General features: G+C 41.8%; 1 protein-coding gene across 2 annotated transcripts in view; it reads right to left on the reverse strand.

The window, feature by feature from the left end:
- CSMD2 (CUB and Sushi multiple domains 2) overlaps positions 1 to 16639 on the reverse strand; it is a 616956-nt gene that overhangs the window by 48391 nt on the left and 551926 nt on the right. For both annotated transcript variants that reach the window (XM_017527996.2, XM_017527992.2), the window contains 4 exons: positions 14694 to 14879; positions 13756 to 13950; positions 11566 to 11739; positions 9755 to 9928 (listed from right to left, as the gene is read on the reverse strand). In XM_017527996.2, coding sequence (XP_017383485.1) covers positions 9755 to 9928; positions 11566 to 11739; positions 13756 to 13950; positions 14694 to 14879 — 729 coding nt within the window. The remainder of the gene's footprint in view (positions 1 to 9754; positions 9929 to 11565; positions 11740 to 13755; positions 13951 to 14693; positions 14880 to 16639) is intronic.

Consider the following 16639-nt stretch of genomic DNA (forward strand, 5'->3'; position numbering starts at 1 on the left):
TCCCTTAACTCCTGTTCTCTTCTCAGGTCTCTCCTCAAATTAACCATGTCAGTGAGGCCTTCTTTAGTCCCCAGTGGGCCAGCACTGTCAGGTCCTTTGCTCCTCCCAACCTCTCTCCATAGCACTGTCACCAACTAACACACCATACCGCTTCCATATCTGTTTGCTGCTTAACACCCTCAGCTGAATGCAAGGTCCTGAGGTCAGGGACTTTGTTTTGCTTATTCCTACATCCTTGATGTATGTACCAGTGTCTGACATTCAGCACGAGCACGATACATTTTTGCTGAGTGAATCAGCAAATGAGTAAGTGCATGAATGGATGGATGCCTGGGCTTCTGCTTTGATCCTGAGTCCTTAGTTCTACTTTGTCCCTGCCTGGCACCAAGGTCTCATGGGGTTAAAGTCTCACATGATGCTTTTACCAAGCCTCTCACTTTGTTCTGTGTTTTAGTTGTGGGAAGATGAGGAACCACAAGGGATATTATCTTTGCCCAATACTTAAATCCACGAGGATCCCACCTAAGACCTAAATGATGATAATGGGGATGGGGCTGTAAGATGAGGCAGCACCTAGTCTTTGCTGTGGCCAGATCTGGTGTTTTCTGGGCTAGTTCTCTTTTGTAAATCTCAATAGTGGCAACCCTAACTCTAGTGGAGGGGGCCGGGAAGAGCAGGGGACATGCTGTTAGTGGACCACAGGGGTTCAAAGCAGCCTGGTGAGATGAGAATGGGCTAGGAAGGTCACCAGACCAGGATTTCCAGCTCACTCTGCCCCTTCCTGACTTTGGGTTTGAGGATAATTCACTTTGAGGCTTGGTTTCTATAGCTGCAAAGTAAGAATTTTGATATGCATTTCACAGGGTTGCTTTGAAAACAGATTCAATTCACATATTTACTTATAATCAAATGTCTACTGAGTGCCTTTTATGAGCTAGGTGCTCTGTTACAGAGTAGAATACGCAAGGAAGAACATGATATGTTCTCTGACTTCAGGAAGCTCATTTCACAAACTCGTAGGGAGACAGGCAGGGAAGCCAGTGTTAAGCCCAGGGGTCTGGTACTGAGATAGAGACCAGTGCAAAGGAGTGGCTTCTACCCTCCACTGGGTAGAGATGGGCCAAAGAAGGTCCCATAGGGAGTGGCATGAGGTCTGATCTAGGTCTCAAGGGTGAATAGGGCTTTGTCAGATTAAGAAGATAGTGGGAGAGCAGGGATAAGCATCACAGCATCTGTGAACCCCTGAAATTATATGCAAGGCCCTGGGTGTTTGCAGCCAGTTTGGGAAAGGATCCATTACTTTCACCAGATTTGGAAAACGTCATGATGCCCCTTCCCTGGGGGTAGAAATCACTCATATAAAGAGAATAGTGTTGAGGATTAAAACCTTTGGGGCTGGGTGCAGTGGCTTACACCTGTAATCCCAACACTTTGGGAAGCCGAGGTGGGCGGAACACCTGAGGTCAGAAGTTGGAAACCAGCCTGGTCAACATGGTGAAACCCCGTCTCTACTAAAAATATATTTAAAAATTAGCCAGATGTGGTGGCATGCACCTGTAATAGCAGCTATTTGGAAAGCTGAGGCTGGAGAATCTCTTGAACCTGAAAGGCAGAGGTTGCAGTGAGCTGAGAATGCGCTCCAGCCTGGGTGGCTGAGTGAGACTCTGTCTTAAAAAACAACAAACAAATAAACAAAAAACCTTTGGGAATATCACTTTTTGAAGGGCAGATGTTTAAAAAAAAAAAACCTATAGGAAACCTAGGAGTGATCAAAAAGGTGTAAAGCAAAGCTCTATGGGAGTAGTGTCATACAGCCAAGAGCCTCAAGAATTGTCAGACACACTTGATAGATCAAATAAGATAAAGATGAAAAACTGTCCCTCAGATTCATCAATAGGACCATTGGTGACTTGAAGTGTCCCCTGCCTGGTTTGAGCTCTTACCCACTGCTTCTCACATATTCCCAAGCCACAGGCCCTGGACCAGGAGCAGCAGAGGAAGCTGCTGCCACCAGGCATCATCTCTGATGCCCCCATGTAAGTTCTTCATGTTCTCTTTAGGTCCCAGGCTTTCTGGCTGCTGGAAAGCTTTGGCTGGCACCTCTCAGATTCCTGCCATGCAGTTCCTGGGAAGCAGAGGCTCTGAGCATTTTAGAACATGGCCTAGGACCAGAGGTCCTGTTGACTGGGATGGAAGTTCTTTCTGGCTAGAGCAGATAAGTAGTGGCCTTTGCTGCTATTGAGAGGGGAGTGGTGGAAGCAATTAGTGTAGGGAATTCTCTCAAGCAGCATGGTCATGTGATGGTTAGTTTCATGTGTCAGCTTAGCTAGGCCATGATACCTAGACATATGGCCAAACATTATTGCACATTATTCCAGATGTTTCTGTGAAGGTATGTTTTAGATGAGACAACATTTCAATCCGGAGACTTTGAGTGAAATAGATTCTGAGGCCCTCCATAATGTGGGTGGGCCTCATCCAGTCAGTTGAAGGCCTCAAGAGATAAGGCAGCCTGCTATCCCTGGAAGAAGAGGAAATTTGGCTAGCAGCCTGCCTTCAGACTTGAACTGTGATTCTTTCCTTGGTCTTCATACCGCTAGCCTATGCTGGTGATTTTGGACTTGCCAGCTTCCACAATTGCGTGAGCCAATTCCTTAAAATAAATCACACACTCTCTATACACACACATCCTATTGGTTCTGTTTCTCTAGAGGACCCTGAACTAATACAGGCTGCCACAGGCAGAAGAATAAGGCATCACCAGGAGGAAAGTAGAGGTCCTGATGAGACTTGAGCACTTAATAGGGTTTTGAGCACACTTCAGGACAGCTAGACCTAGTTTCCTAAGGACAGAAATGATGTATGACACATTCATGTTTATCCTCAATACCGAATACAGGGTCTGGCATGTAGTAGGCTCTAAGGAAATCTTTCTCGAATATGGTCTTTGAAGCTGAGGGAAACAGAAAGGGAAGGTCCATGGCAACACAGAAGAGGATTAAGAACAAACTAAGCTCACTAAGGGGGCAGCATGGAAGGAGATCCAGAGACTGGTGGAGGGATTAGCCGTGGGCTGGGAGAGAGATTCTTCTACTAAGGTGAGAGAGAAGGGGCAAGGACAGTTGTACACAGAGTAGATGTGTGAGTGGGGAAGCTGAAAGTAGGAGAAGCTATTGTCTGATGGCTTCTATCATCTCTGCAGAATAGAAAGTGGTATTGTATGATTAGCTAACAACAGTTGGGGCTTGCAGTCATTGTCTCACTTAATCCTCACAATGCTAAGAGGTAGGCACCACTGTTATATCCACAGAAAACAGAATTTCAGAGGACACGAGAGACTTGTTCAAGGGTCACAGTTTCTAAGCAGCTCATCTGAGTTTTGAACACAGCTTCTCTGATTCCAGGCTGTCTTAACTGTTTAATTTAGTTATTTTCTGAGAATATAGGTAGGGATAATGGAATATAAGTCTTCAGAAAGGAGGGAGACTTGTGAAACAGCTGTGTGGGGAATGGGCAAGGGGGCTGATGGAGGAACGAAGAGGGCAGCTGGAAAGTTTTGAGAGTCTGGTTGACATTGGAAACCTTGGCTTTATAAGTATTGGTAGCTAACATGGTGCCCGGCACAGAGTAAACACCACAGATATTTGTTCTTTTATTCTTGCTTTCCTCCTCCAGATAATTCCCAAGGCTCTGTGCTCTAAGAAAGAATGGGGCTTAGTATAAGAGATTCTGGGAGAGGAGATCCAAGATGGCTGAATAGGAACAGCTCTGGAGTGCGGTTCCCAGCGAGAGCAATGCAGAGGGTGGGTGATCACCACGTTTCCAAAGGAGTTTTTACCGCCCACAGACCAGGAGATTCCCAGGCCAAACACCGCCATGAGTATCTAGCATGGCTGTTTCAGCTGGCACTGTGGGTTTACGCACAAAGACTCACACAAATCTAGGTGGCTATTTCAACGAGTGCCTGGAACAGCTGGAGGACAGAACCACCCATTAAACTGAAAAAGAGGGGGCTGAAAGCAGGGAGTCAGGTGATCTGGCTTCACGGGTCCCACGCCTACAAAGACAAGCAATCTGAATGGCTCTGGATTGAGTGTCTCAGCCTAATCTCCTTAAACTAATAAGTAACTTCAGTCTCAGGATACAAAATCAATGTGCAGAAATCACAGGCATTCCTATACACCAATAACAGCTAACAGAGAGCCAAATCAAGAGTGAACTCCCATTCACAATTGCTACAAAGAGAATAAAATGCCTAGGAATACAACTAACAAAGGATATAGAGGACCTGTTTAAGGAGAACTACAAACCACTCCTCAAGGAAATAAGAGAGGACAGAAACAGATGGAAAAACATTCCATGCTCATGGTTAGGAAGAATCAGTATCGTGAAAATGGCCATACTGCCCAAAGTAATTTATAGATTCAATGCTATCCCCATCAAGCTACCAATGACCCTCTTCACAGAACTGGAAAAAACCACCTTAAACTTCATATGGAACCAAAAGAGAGCCTGCATAGCCAAGAAAATCTTAAGCATAAAGAACAGAGCAAGAGGCATCATGCTACCTGACTTCAAGCTATACTACAAGGCTACAGTAATCAAAACAGCATGATACTGGTACCAAAACAGAGATATAGAGCAATGGAACAGAACAGAGGCCTCAGAAGTAATGCCACACATCTACAACCATCTGATCGTTGACAAACCTGACAAAAAAAGAGCAATGGGGAAAGGATTCTCCGTTTAATAAATGGTGTTGGGAAAACTGGCTAGCCATGTGCAGAAAGAAGAAACTGGACCCATTCCTGACACCTTACACTAAAATTAACTCCAGATGGATTAAAGACTTAAACACAAAACGTAGCACGATAAAAACCCTAGAAGAAAACCTAGGCAAAACCATTCAGGACATAGGCATAGGCAAGGACTTCACGACTAAAACACCAAAAGCATTGGCAACAAAAGCCAAAACAGACAAATGAGATCTAATTAAACTCTGGAGCTTCTGTACAGCAAAAGAAGCAATTATCAGAGTGAACTGCCAACCAACAGAATGGGAAAAAATTTTTTGCAATCTACGCATCTGACAAAGGGCTAATATCCAGAATCTATAAAGAACTAAAACAGATTTACAAGAAAAAAACAAACAAACCCATTCAAAAGTGGGCAAAGGATATGAACAGACACTTTTCAAAAGAAGACATACATGAGGCCAACAAACATATGGAAAAATGATCATTATCACTGGCCATTAGAGAAATGCAAATCAAAACCACATTGAGATACCATCTCACAACAGTTAGAATGGTGATCATCTATGAACTCTGCAACTGAAGATATTATGAATTGTGTTTATCTTACATCCTTTATATAAAGGAGTATATAATAAATTCATTATTTATTTAAAAAAAATCCAGAGACAACAGATGCTGGAGAGGATGTGGAGAAATAGGAACACTTTTATACTGTTGGTGGGAGTGTAAATTAGTTCAACCATTGTGGAAGATAGTGTGGCAATTCCTCAAGGACCTAGAAATAGAAATTCCATTTGACCCAGCAATCTCATTACTGGGTATATACCCAAAGGATTATAAATCGTTCTATAATAAAGACACATGTACATGTATATTCATTGCGCCACTGTTTACAATAGCAAAGATACGGAACCAACCAAAATGCCCATCGATGATAGATTGGACAAGGAAAATGTGGCACATATACACCATGGAATACTATGCAGCCATAAAAAATGATGAGTTCGTACCCTTTGTAGGATGAATCTAGAAACCATCATTCTCAGCAAACTGACACAAGAACAGAAAAATCAAACACTGCATGTTCTTACTCAAAAGTGGGTATTGAATAATGAGAACACATGGACAGAGGGAGGGGAGCATCATACACTGGGATCTGTTGGGGGGGACTAGGAGAGGGACAGTGGGGGAGTGGTGAGGTTAGGGAGGGATAACATGGGGAGAAATGCCAGATATAGGTGACGGGGGGATGGAGGCAGCAAACTACCTTGCCATTTGTGTACCTGTGCAACAATCCTGCATGATTTGCACATGTACCCCAGAACTTAAAGTACAATAAAAAAAAGTGATCCTGAATTCTGTGATGTGATGGTGGCAGCATTACCGCCCCCACTACCATTACCATCATCATGATCATCACACAACAGCAGCAGTAGCAGCAACTGCTGCTTAACATCTGGATCAGGCACTGGCCTAACCATCTTATGTGTATTAATTTATTTAATGCTCCCAGTAGTCTTTGAGGTGCCTGCTTTTTACAGGTGAGAAGACTAATACCTAGTGAGTATTATAAACCAACCTACCTACAGTTACATAGCCACAGGATATCTGGTGGTAGAGCTAAGATGTAAACCCAGGCAATCTGGGTCTACACCTGAGTGTCTAATTACTTTACTCACTGACTTTGAATATGGTCCAGTCTAACATTCAATGTCTTTAAGCCAGGCAAACATTCTCCATCCAGACCCCAAGAGTTTCTATTATTTATTACCTAAATCTCCTTATACACATTGGGCACCAATTTCCTGAGGGCATTTGAATGGTCATCTTCTCGGTAAAACTAAATATGTCTTATTTAGATACATCCAAGTGACTGAATATAGATGGATCTTTATTTTTTTTATTTTTTTGAGATAGGGTCTCATTATGTTGCCCAGGCTCATTTCAAATTTCCAGGCTCAATTGATCCTCCGACTTCAGGCACTGAATAGCTGGGACTACAAGCATCAGACACCGTACCTGGCTTGGGTCTTGCTTTCTGTAAACATTAAGAAGTAATTAAGACTAATTTTCATGTATTGTTTATTGAGAAATTCTCATTATTTTATGGTCCTGTCTCATATATAAAAAGCCAAAAGAAGAATTAAAATAAAATACCTCCTTTACAAAAATGAAGAAGGAAAACCTGCACTTTACATAAAGGCTCACTTTAGGGAAATTTTCAAAGTGAAGAATTTTCCAAGTTACTTCGAGGCAGCTGAGGATGGATAACAGTGGAAACCACACTGCCATGTGTGTACCTATGCCACAATCCTGCATGTTCTTCACATGTACCGCAAAACCTAAAACACTATATATATATGAAAAATTCAGATTAACCAGAAGAACAAATAATAGAAAACCCAGGCCTGCAGACTAACTAGAAGCTAGAGAGTGCTACAAACTTGAAATTACATGTAAGTTAGAAATACACCCTAAGCCCAGGCAGAGTTACTTCTCGTCCTTCTGTTCCAAGCTTTTGTGGAGAGCAAACTGTATGAAAGAGAAGAGAGGAGCAGGTGAAGGGCTTAACACTGCTGCTAGAAGGAGAAAATCCATCTTATATGTGAATATATTGAAAAGAAATCTTTGTATGTCCATGTACAACTACAGAAAAGGGACATAAAAATGTGTGTGATTCTCCCTCATTGCTCCTGGAAGAAAATAAAATGACATCCTCTGAGTGATAAAGAGAAAAAGAAGCAATGATTGGAAAACCTGGGGTTCTGCAAAACAAAAGAAAAACAAGCAAACAAACAAAAATGAAGGACACTCAATCTTTCCCTTACCACACACTCACACACACACTCTCACACACACACACACACATACAAACACACACACAAAAGCCTTATATTTAAAATAAAAAAAACCAAAAACCAAAAAACAAAGGCAAACATCCAAGGGAGTCAAAATGAAATAAAGAAGGAAAACTGATCAGAGAGAAAGACTTTGTAACACCGACAGAAGAGGGTACTACTAAAGCACACTAAAGCCGTAAAATGAATAGAAAACATCAACCTAAATGTATACAAAGTTATTTTAAGAAAAAAGTAGAAAAGAATTCAAGCATTTCATCTGATGAAAACCTCCTCACCAAAAACAAAACAAATGAAGCATAAGAAAACTGGAGCAGCATTCTAAACTGAACTAAATATTCTAAGTAATTTAAAAACCACCATGAAAATCAGAAAATCCAAGCTAAAAGCACAAATGGACAGAAGGTGGAAGAAAATAAAAGAAAACTGATTGTATGCTTTAAAGAGAAGAAAAAGACAAAACCATCTGAGAAATGAAGACTATATATATAAGAGGCCCAAGAAAGACTATTCTAAAATAATAATTTAATAAGAGTTACTGAAGTAAGTCAGGCAAGAATTCAAGGGAATTAAAATGAGATAAAGAGGTAAAAATAATGAGAGAGAAAGAGGCTGAGAAAGAAGACAGGCAAAGAAGATTCAACTCACACATAATCAGAGCTGATGAAGGAGGAAAAAACAGTGGGAAACAAAACAATACTGATATTTCAAACCATAATCCAAGAAAAATTGTTAGAAATAAGACCTGAATCTACATGTTCAAAGACCCACAGAATGCCTGGGGAAATTGTTTTGGAATAATTAACTCTGAAGCATGTCCTAGTAAAGATACTAGACTTTAGGATAAAGGGAAAAATAATTATGAACCTCAAAAAATCACCAAAAAACCTACAAGAAAAATAGAATTAAATTAATATTATAATTCCAAAAGTCAAATTCATAGAAACAGAGAGTAGAATGGTGGTTATCAGGGGTGGAGAAGTGGCAAAATGGGTGATGGCAGAATTAAGACCAAACATATCAGTCATATTAATATATGTGAATGAGTTTAACCAACTAAAAGAAAAAGACTGTCAAGATAGCTCATAAGGCAATTTATGCTGCATACAAGAATCACACCTAAGAATCAAAAGGCTAAAATAAATGGCCAAAGATGTACTGGCAAAATAATTAAAGTAGGAGTTGTAAGCTTAATATGAAGCAAAGTACAATTCAAGGTAAAAAATATTAAAAGTGACAAAAAGTCATCTTTAAAGGCTAAAAACCACAATGTGCAATGGAGATACTAGTTATGAATATCTATGCACCAAATAACATAGCAACCATCTTTATAGAACAGAAACAACAGGAAGTGCAAGGAAAAGAAACATACTACTAATAAAAAACTTTAAATACATCTCTCAGAATAAAACAGATTCAGTGGGTGAAAAGTAAGAATGTCGAGGACATAGACAACATAATCAAGCAGATATATCTCATGGACATATGAATAAATGATGACATCCTAATACCCTTTCTTCTCAAGTACACATGAGACATTCATAACAACTGACCAACTATTAGGTCACAAAGAAAGCATTGGTAAATTCTGTGAAGTAGAAATATTACATACAATGCAATAAAAATTAGAAATTAATAACATACTGAAAACAAAAAGGACGTTCCACCTAGAAACAAATCCTTCTATTAAAAATTTTCTATGTAAAAGGGGAACTCAATACCAAAATTACAGAGTTTCTAATAAATAATGAACATTTATTATTTGACTCTATAGGACACAATTAAAGCAGTGATCACAGGAAATTTCATAGTCTTAAGCACTTATAGCAATAAAATTCAGTAGAAATGAAATAAAAATAAATGAATTAAATTCCCACTCAAAAGCTAGAAAATGAACAAAAATATAAACCAAAAGAAATCACAAGGAAGGAAATAATAAAAGACAAAACAGTGATTAATAATGCAGAGAACTGAAAATATTAGATTGACAATGATTTAAATTTTGAAAAAAAATTCGCAATCATACCAAAAAAAAAAAAAAAAAAAAAACCCCTCTAGCTAATCTAATTAAGAGAGAGAGGGAGAAAGTCCATGTTGAATCTGAGCCCCGTGACTAGGGAGAGTGGATGACATACTTACGCACACAGAAAGGGGTCTTGCCCGACCAGTGATGATCCTGCTGGCAGATGCGCACAGACATGCCGATCAGGCGGAAGCCAGCGTTGCACTGGTACACTACACTGCCCCGGTAGCTGTAGTTCTCCCCATTGATGTGTCCATTGATGATAGGCTCCGGTGTCCCACAGTGTCCAGCTTTGGTGAGGGACGGGGAAGAGAGTACATCAAAGAGGAGCTTACAGAAAATGGAGTGGAGCTCGGTCTGGGTGGCGAGAGACAGGGATGGTGGGGAGAAGGACGAACTATCGCATCACTCATCATTTTTCCCACTTCTCCCCGAGAGTAGCAATTCAGGAGTGACTTCAGGAACCCTCGACATGACAGAAATAATGTTGAGGACTTGGCACCCCAAATCCTAAGGCTGTATCCCAAATGACCACTCACTTCTAAGTTTCAGTTTCTGTGTCTCTACACAGGTGTGTGCAAAATAATCACTGTTGCCTCCCTGCCCCCAGTATCATCCCCCTCTTTTTCTTACCAACCAGATACAAAAAAGCCATATATATATGTACACCCAAAAACCCAAACTCAAGAGCAGCTCTCTTTTTTTTTTTCAAAACAGGGTTTTGCTCTGACTCCCAGGCTAGAGTGCAGTGGTGCGATCTTGTCTCATTGCCACCTCCACCTCCTAGATTCAAGGGATTCACCAGCCTCCCGAGTAGGTGGGACTACAGGCACACACCACCACACCCAGCTAATTTTTGTATTTTTAGTAGAGGCCAGGCTGGTCTCGAACTCCCGGCCTCAAGTGATCTGTCTCAACTAAAATCTTTTATCTTCATACCTTTATAGTGTCTGGCACACATTAAAAGCCTAATGAATATTAAATAAATGAATTAGTGGATGCTCATCTGGACAATGCAGCTTTTGATTGCTGGGATTACAGGCATGAGCCACAGTGCCAGGACTGAACATCTTGTTTTTTACTGAGCATCTGCTGCATGGAGGGCACCACTGTCTACATTAAGGCAGTCAAAACCTGGCTGTGTTGAAACAACTGTGTAAAAACAGATGGTTTGGCTAAATTCATCTTTCCTTCCTTCTCCTTGAGTAACACCTAGGTGAGTTCTTTTTATTATATGGGATTTGGGTAGAGTATATTCCTGGTTATTTCCACCAGTTTCTGTTGGCTTTCTGTGGAAATAGCGGGCTTGGGACATGGGCAAGACAGCACTGTTCACCCCAGGACAAACCATCCAATCTATCCTGTGAGGTTTATGTGGCTGGGGCCCTCTTTTAGCCTCTAGGGGTCCAAGAAAGGTGTAAGAGGAGACAGAATCATAGAACCAGAGAGTGGATTAGCCATGGAGAAAAGGATAAATTTGTCCTTTGTAAGCCAGGTTGTTTTATGTTTCTGTCATTTGCTTAGTATATATGTATATGTTGCTATATTTTGTGTAAAATTTGCTAATAGATAATATGAAAGGTACTTAAGGCATGTTACAGGAATGTGTCTGCAAGTTTGCCAAAAATGGAGACTGGGGCTATACTCATTATATAAAGGCCAATAGGAAGGGATTGTTTTTCTAACCAGAATGAAACCCTCAAAGGCTTGTCTCTTTAGATCTGAAGTTCTCATTCCTTTGGGTGGCCCAAGAGAAGCTATTCCAGGGTTTTAGTCATGCCTGATGCCCAACAGTTGGTGATCGGATTAAGCATTTTATGTCAGTAGGCAAAATGATCCTGTTCAAAGACTGGATCCCAGCTTTGGAAAGATCTGTTCTATCTCGAGGAGAAAAACTGGGAAGGTTAGGCCTGGAGAGGTCACTTACCAAGGCAGCGGACTTCAGAGCCACTCCAGAGCCCATTGGCCATGCACTCACGCACCCGGGAGCCCACCATCGTGTATCCAGAATTGCAGGAGAAGATGGCTGTCGCCCCGTAGACAGACAGTGTTCCGATGCGGTGCCCGTTGGGGGGAATGGGGAGCTCTCCACAGGAAATGACTACAATGATCACAAGATGCTCAGTAAGCCAGCCCCAAGAGGAGGGGCGTGGCTGCTTCTGCTTAGCAACAATCGTGACAAAAACAAGACCTGTTTAACCTTACTCTGCTGGAATTCCTGGCCACAATATGGGCTGTGATGCTGACTTAGGTGATGTGGCATCTCAACTGGAGGTGTTTCCAGAAGCCCCCGAGGGGTGTTCAAATGCCCAGCTCCGCTGCAGGTGTCTGACTCACCGGCTTTGGAGATAGGGCCCCAGCCTGTGTGCTTTTTAAATCCTTCTCAGGGGCTGAGATGTGCACTGTGGTTAGGAAGAGATGGCGATTCTGTGGTATGCTCCTTAGTGACCTGGGAAGACGCTGCTAATCAATTTCCTTTCCCTTCTTTTATGAGCCCTGCAGCAGCCTCACACTTTTTTCCAACAGAGCACTGCTGAGAGCCTCTGGCTGATGTATGAGGTGAGGCCTAATCACCAAGGCTGCACTGAAATATGAGTGGCTGCATTGTAGTGAGACTGTCAAATGCTTGTGACTACTCTGCCACACATGTGGTTACATCCCACTGTGCAGACTGCACCAGTGTGTGAAGACAACAGTGTCTTGGATCACTGACATTAGCCTTTTTTTTTTTTTTTTTTTTTTTTTTTTTTTTTTTTTTTTTTTTTTTTTTTTGCGATGGAGTCTCACTCTGTCGTCCAGGCTGGAGTGCAGTGGCATAGTCTTGACTCCCTGTAACATCTGCCTCCCAAGTACTTGGGATTACAGGTGGGCACCACCATGCTGGCTAATGTGTGTGTGTGTGTATTTTTTTTAGTGGAGATGGGGTTTCACCATGTTGGCCAGGTTGATCTCGGACTCCTGATCTCAAGTGATCCACCCCCCTCAGCCTCCCAAAGTGCTGGGATCCATGCCCAGCCTGGGTCACAAGCATTGGAAGACATCATTCCTCTTCCTGCCCAGTCTCAAACTCCCACTTCTCACAGACCACTTCCTTCTACCTCTTTAAATCACTTGCTTCCTCTATGACATCCTCATTGGTCACATAAATATTATGAGCATATTCCTATTGTAGTGGGAGATATTCCTATTGTAGTGCATGCCGTGGTGAGCCACTCAGAGCCTGTTTTAGGACTGAAGAAGGACTTATTTCCCCAGCTGCTGGCAAACAACCCTTGGCTGTCAGCCCTTTTCAGATTGCTGTGGTTGAAGAATCCTCCCACCTAGGCAGGTCATGTCCCCTTCCTAGAACAGCCTGGCATCGAATGGCTGGTCAGTGTGGTAGTATAAAGGCTCTGTTGCGCCAACTTGTGACAATTCTCAAGGGCCATCCCAGCTGTAGAGCTCCCTGGGGGGTCAGCTGGGGGTTTCACAGATACTGCATCAGAGCTCAATTCTCCCTCTGCCCAGTCCTGCTTCCTTCCCTCCTTTCCTTTCTCTTCTGCAGGTGGTGCTCTCAAGAGCACCCTCTAATAAGCCTCTGTCTCAGTCTCTTCCCAGAGACTCCGACCTTTGAAACTATATTAAAGAACCAAAGAAAAACAATTGACAATGGAAGGCGGGCAGGTTTAGGTGACCTATCCCCTATGCTACCATCATTCCTTTCACATACACTCCCATTTCAGGTCTTATAACACCACATTATCATTGCTTCTTTATGTGTCTGCCTCTCCAGCAGACTCTAAAGTCCTTGTGGGCAGGAACCAAAATCTTTTATCTTCATACCTTTATAGTGTCTGGCATACAGTAAAAGCCTAATGAATATTAAAGAAATGAATTAGTGGATGCTCATCTGGACAAAGACAGCTTTTGATAAGATGAGAAGATGCTAAGAAATACTTCCTTAAAGGAGTAGGCATTTTCCCAGCTCTTGATTCTACTAGATGAGAGTCTAAAAAGCAGTACACTGCAGTCCCTGGTGGTACCCCCATTTTCCCTCGCCCCAGTCCACCTCATGCATGAGACAGCTTAGGTAGGAGGGACTCTGCCAGACTTGCCCACCCTCCCCTCCTGGGCTTACTTTGGCAGGTGGGCGTAGAGTCCCCGAGGCTCCATTTGCCATTGGCCTGACAGCGGATGACCCTTTGGCCAGTATAGTAGTAGCCAGGGTCACAGATGAGCATCAGCTGGGCCTGGAACTGGTACTGTGTCTCAAAGATAAGCCTCCATCGGCCATGCTCCACACTGATGCTACTGATATCAGGACAGGTCACAGCTGGGGAAATGAGGAACAGGGAGGATTAATTAATTAATCGTGGAAGATCTTGCAAGAACCCAGATCTAGGGACTTGGAGACCTTAATGCAATCACGAAGAATCCAGACATCTTCAGTTCAGGCAGGTTTGATAAGTGAACAGAGTGGGTTTGGTGGGGATGTGGCAAACTGGGGAGTACAGTTCTGCTGAAATATTAAAAATAAGAAAAGGGAACTAGTGTCCAGTCGAGGTTGATTATTGAATGTTTGAGTGGTTAGATTTTCATCTTTCAAGAGAAGATAAATATGGATTTTAATGTAAAATGTCTTGATTTTAAAATATTGTGAAGTAATTCAAAATTTGTTATAAAGCACCATGTAGGCCAAAAAACACAACAAAACCAAATCCTCTGTCTTTGGACTGGACATTATCATGCCATTTTATGATCTGGCCTAAAAGTTGTCGTTTTAGAGCTTTGGAATCAAGGGACATTCAAGCAAACTTTCTGACAGGTTTTCCATCTAAAAGGGAGTGGACCAGGCTGTTCTTAAGTTCCGTGGTGGTTTGCGGAAACACCAGGGCACAATGGTCATCAATGCGGAGAGCAGTTTCAGTACTTGCCTCCTCTTCTGAAATCCCCCAATCATCCCCATCTCCATGGGTTTTTTCCTCATTATGGTGCTTTTAGTTCTCTCCTTGTAGGAATCTCTCCAGCTGCCTATTAACCCTTCCTTACACCCACCTCCATTGCCCGAGGACTCACGGACACATGGTGGGGGGACATTGTGGTTGCTCCACAGGCCTGTGTCCAGACACTCTGCAGTGGCCTCAGCGCCTGCCTGGAGGTGATAGCCTTCACTGCAGCTGTACACAGCCTTGGTTCCCACTGTGTACTCCTTGCCAAACACCATTCCATTCTTGGGGGCCTCAGGAAGCCCACAGGAAAGAGCTAGCAAAAGGAAAACAATGTCATGAGCATTTCTGGCTTAAGATGGTATTCTGAGAAACTATTTTATCCTTCCTCCCCTCCCAAGGTCCCAATAAAATTGTAGTAAAAACTAATAAAAGGGTAAAGTCTCATAATAAAAAAGAAAACGGGAGGATCATCAGTGGAGGAGTGTTTTTTTTTTTTTTTTCTTAAGTTTGGAAGAAGAAATGAAAATAAAAGTGCAAAGAAGCTGTAGCTCAAAATATGTGGGAAGGAGCCTCAGGGTGAAACCAGTTCTCTGCTATCTGTTCCCACAAACACAGTGTAGAGGCATTCAAGCAACTACACTCCAAACAAAAGAGAGGATTTTCTTTCCCACTGAAGGAGAACTCTCTTAGCATGAATTAGGGCTGCTATGGTGGGAGTTGGCATCCCAGAGGAAAGCTCTTTTAATTCTAGGGTTTATGGTCTCTTGGCCTAAAGACTGCCCCATTGCCTGCCCAGGTCTACCACATACTCAACTCAACTTCTCATTGATAGGAGACACTTAGTGGGCCAGGATACCTGTATATAAAAACAACAAAGGTAATCCACATCTCATACCTGGAAAAACCAACCTGGCCCTTACTCTTAAAATATGATCAAGAATCACTATACAGATGAAGAAAATCAGCAGTGTGAACAAGACAAACCAAGATAAGGTTTAAAACAAACATCCCCTTAGGAATATATATCTTCTATTTCCTAAATCTGTTCCTAATTTCCTTCTGCTATATATCTTCTGTTTCCTGAATTAGGAAAATCTATAAGAGCTTTGCACAGGGATGATCCTATTTTTGTAATCAAGATATAAAAGACCAAAGGAAATGTGCTGAAATGTTAACAGTGTTACGAAATGTTTCTGAATTAGGAAACAGAAGATATATAATCTTTAAGCTTCTGATCAGTAGTATCTTGAGAAAGTCAAGGTGACATATGGTACTCATAAAATAAAATCAGTGTGCTCTGAAGAAAAAAACAACAAAAAGAACAAGGAAGAGCTCTTTGAATTGAAAAATATGATTGCCAAAATAAGCATTAAATAAAAAGGTTGCAGATCAAAAGTAAATTTCTTAGACTATAGGAAAATAAAGAGTCTGAAAATGAGAGAAAAGGATTGAAAACACAGAAGATAGATCCTCAATACAGGAGGTCCAGCGTCCAGCTGTTCAGAGCTCCAGAAAGAGAGAACCCCAAAAGCGGATGGGATGGAATTATCATAGATGCAAATTTCTCAGAGCTGAAAAGAGACAGAAGTCTTCAGATGGAAAGGGAGCCAAAGGAATGCAAAGAGAATCACTCTTAGATTCACCATCATGGAATTTTGTGCATCTAAGAAGTCCAAAGACACATAGGCATTCCTCCAAGTTCCTAGAAAGAGAAAAAAATACAACATAACTGTGAAGGAAGAAGAAACAAATTGGCATAAGACTTCCCATTGGCAACACTAAGTGTTTAAAGATAATGGAACAAATCAACTTCTGAAGAAAATGATTTGTAAACTAGAATTTTGCCTACTCAACTGACCAAGCATGTGAGAGGGCAAAAAGATAGACACTATCAGAAATGTAAAGTCACAGAAAATGTACCTCTCATGAACTCTTTCTAAGGAATTTACTTAAGGATATACCCCATGAAAAAGGGTGAAAACCAAGAAAGGGCAAGATATGGGATATAAAAAATGACAGAACTAACTCAGGAATACAAAGAAAGGGAATCTCAAAGTGGCAACTCAGGAGAGA

Source organism: Cebus imitator, unplaced genomic scaffold (assembly GCF_001604975.1).
Source record: "Cebus imitator isolate Cc_AM_T3 unplaced genomic scaffold, Cebus_imitator-1.0 Scaffold51, whole genome shotgun sequence".
Taxonomy (NCBI): Eukaryota; Metazoa; Chordata; class Mammalia; order Primates; family Cebidae; genus Cebus; species Cebus imitator.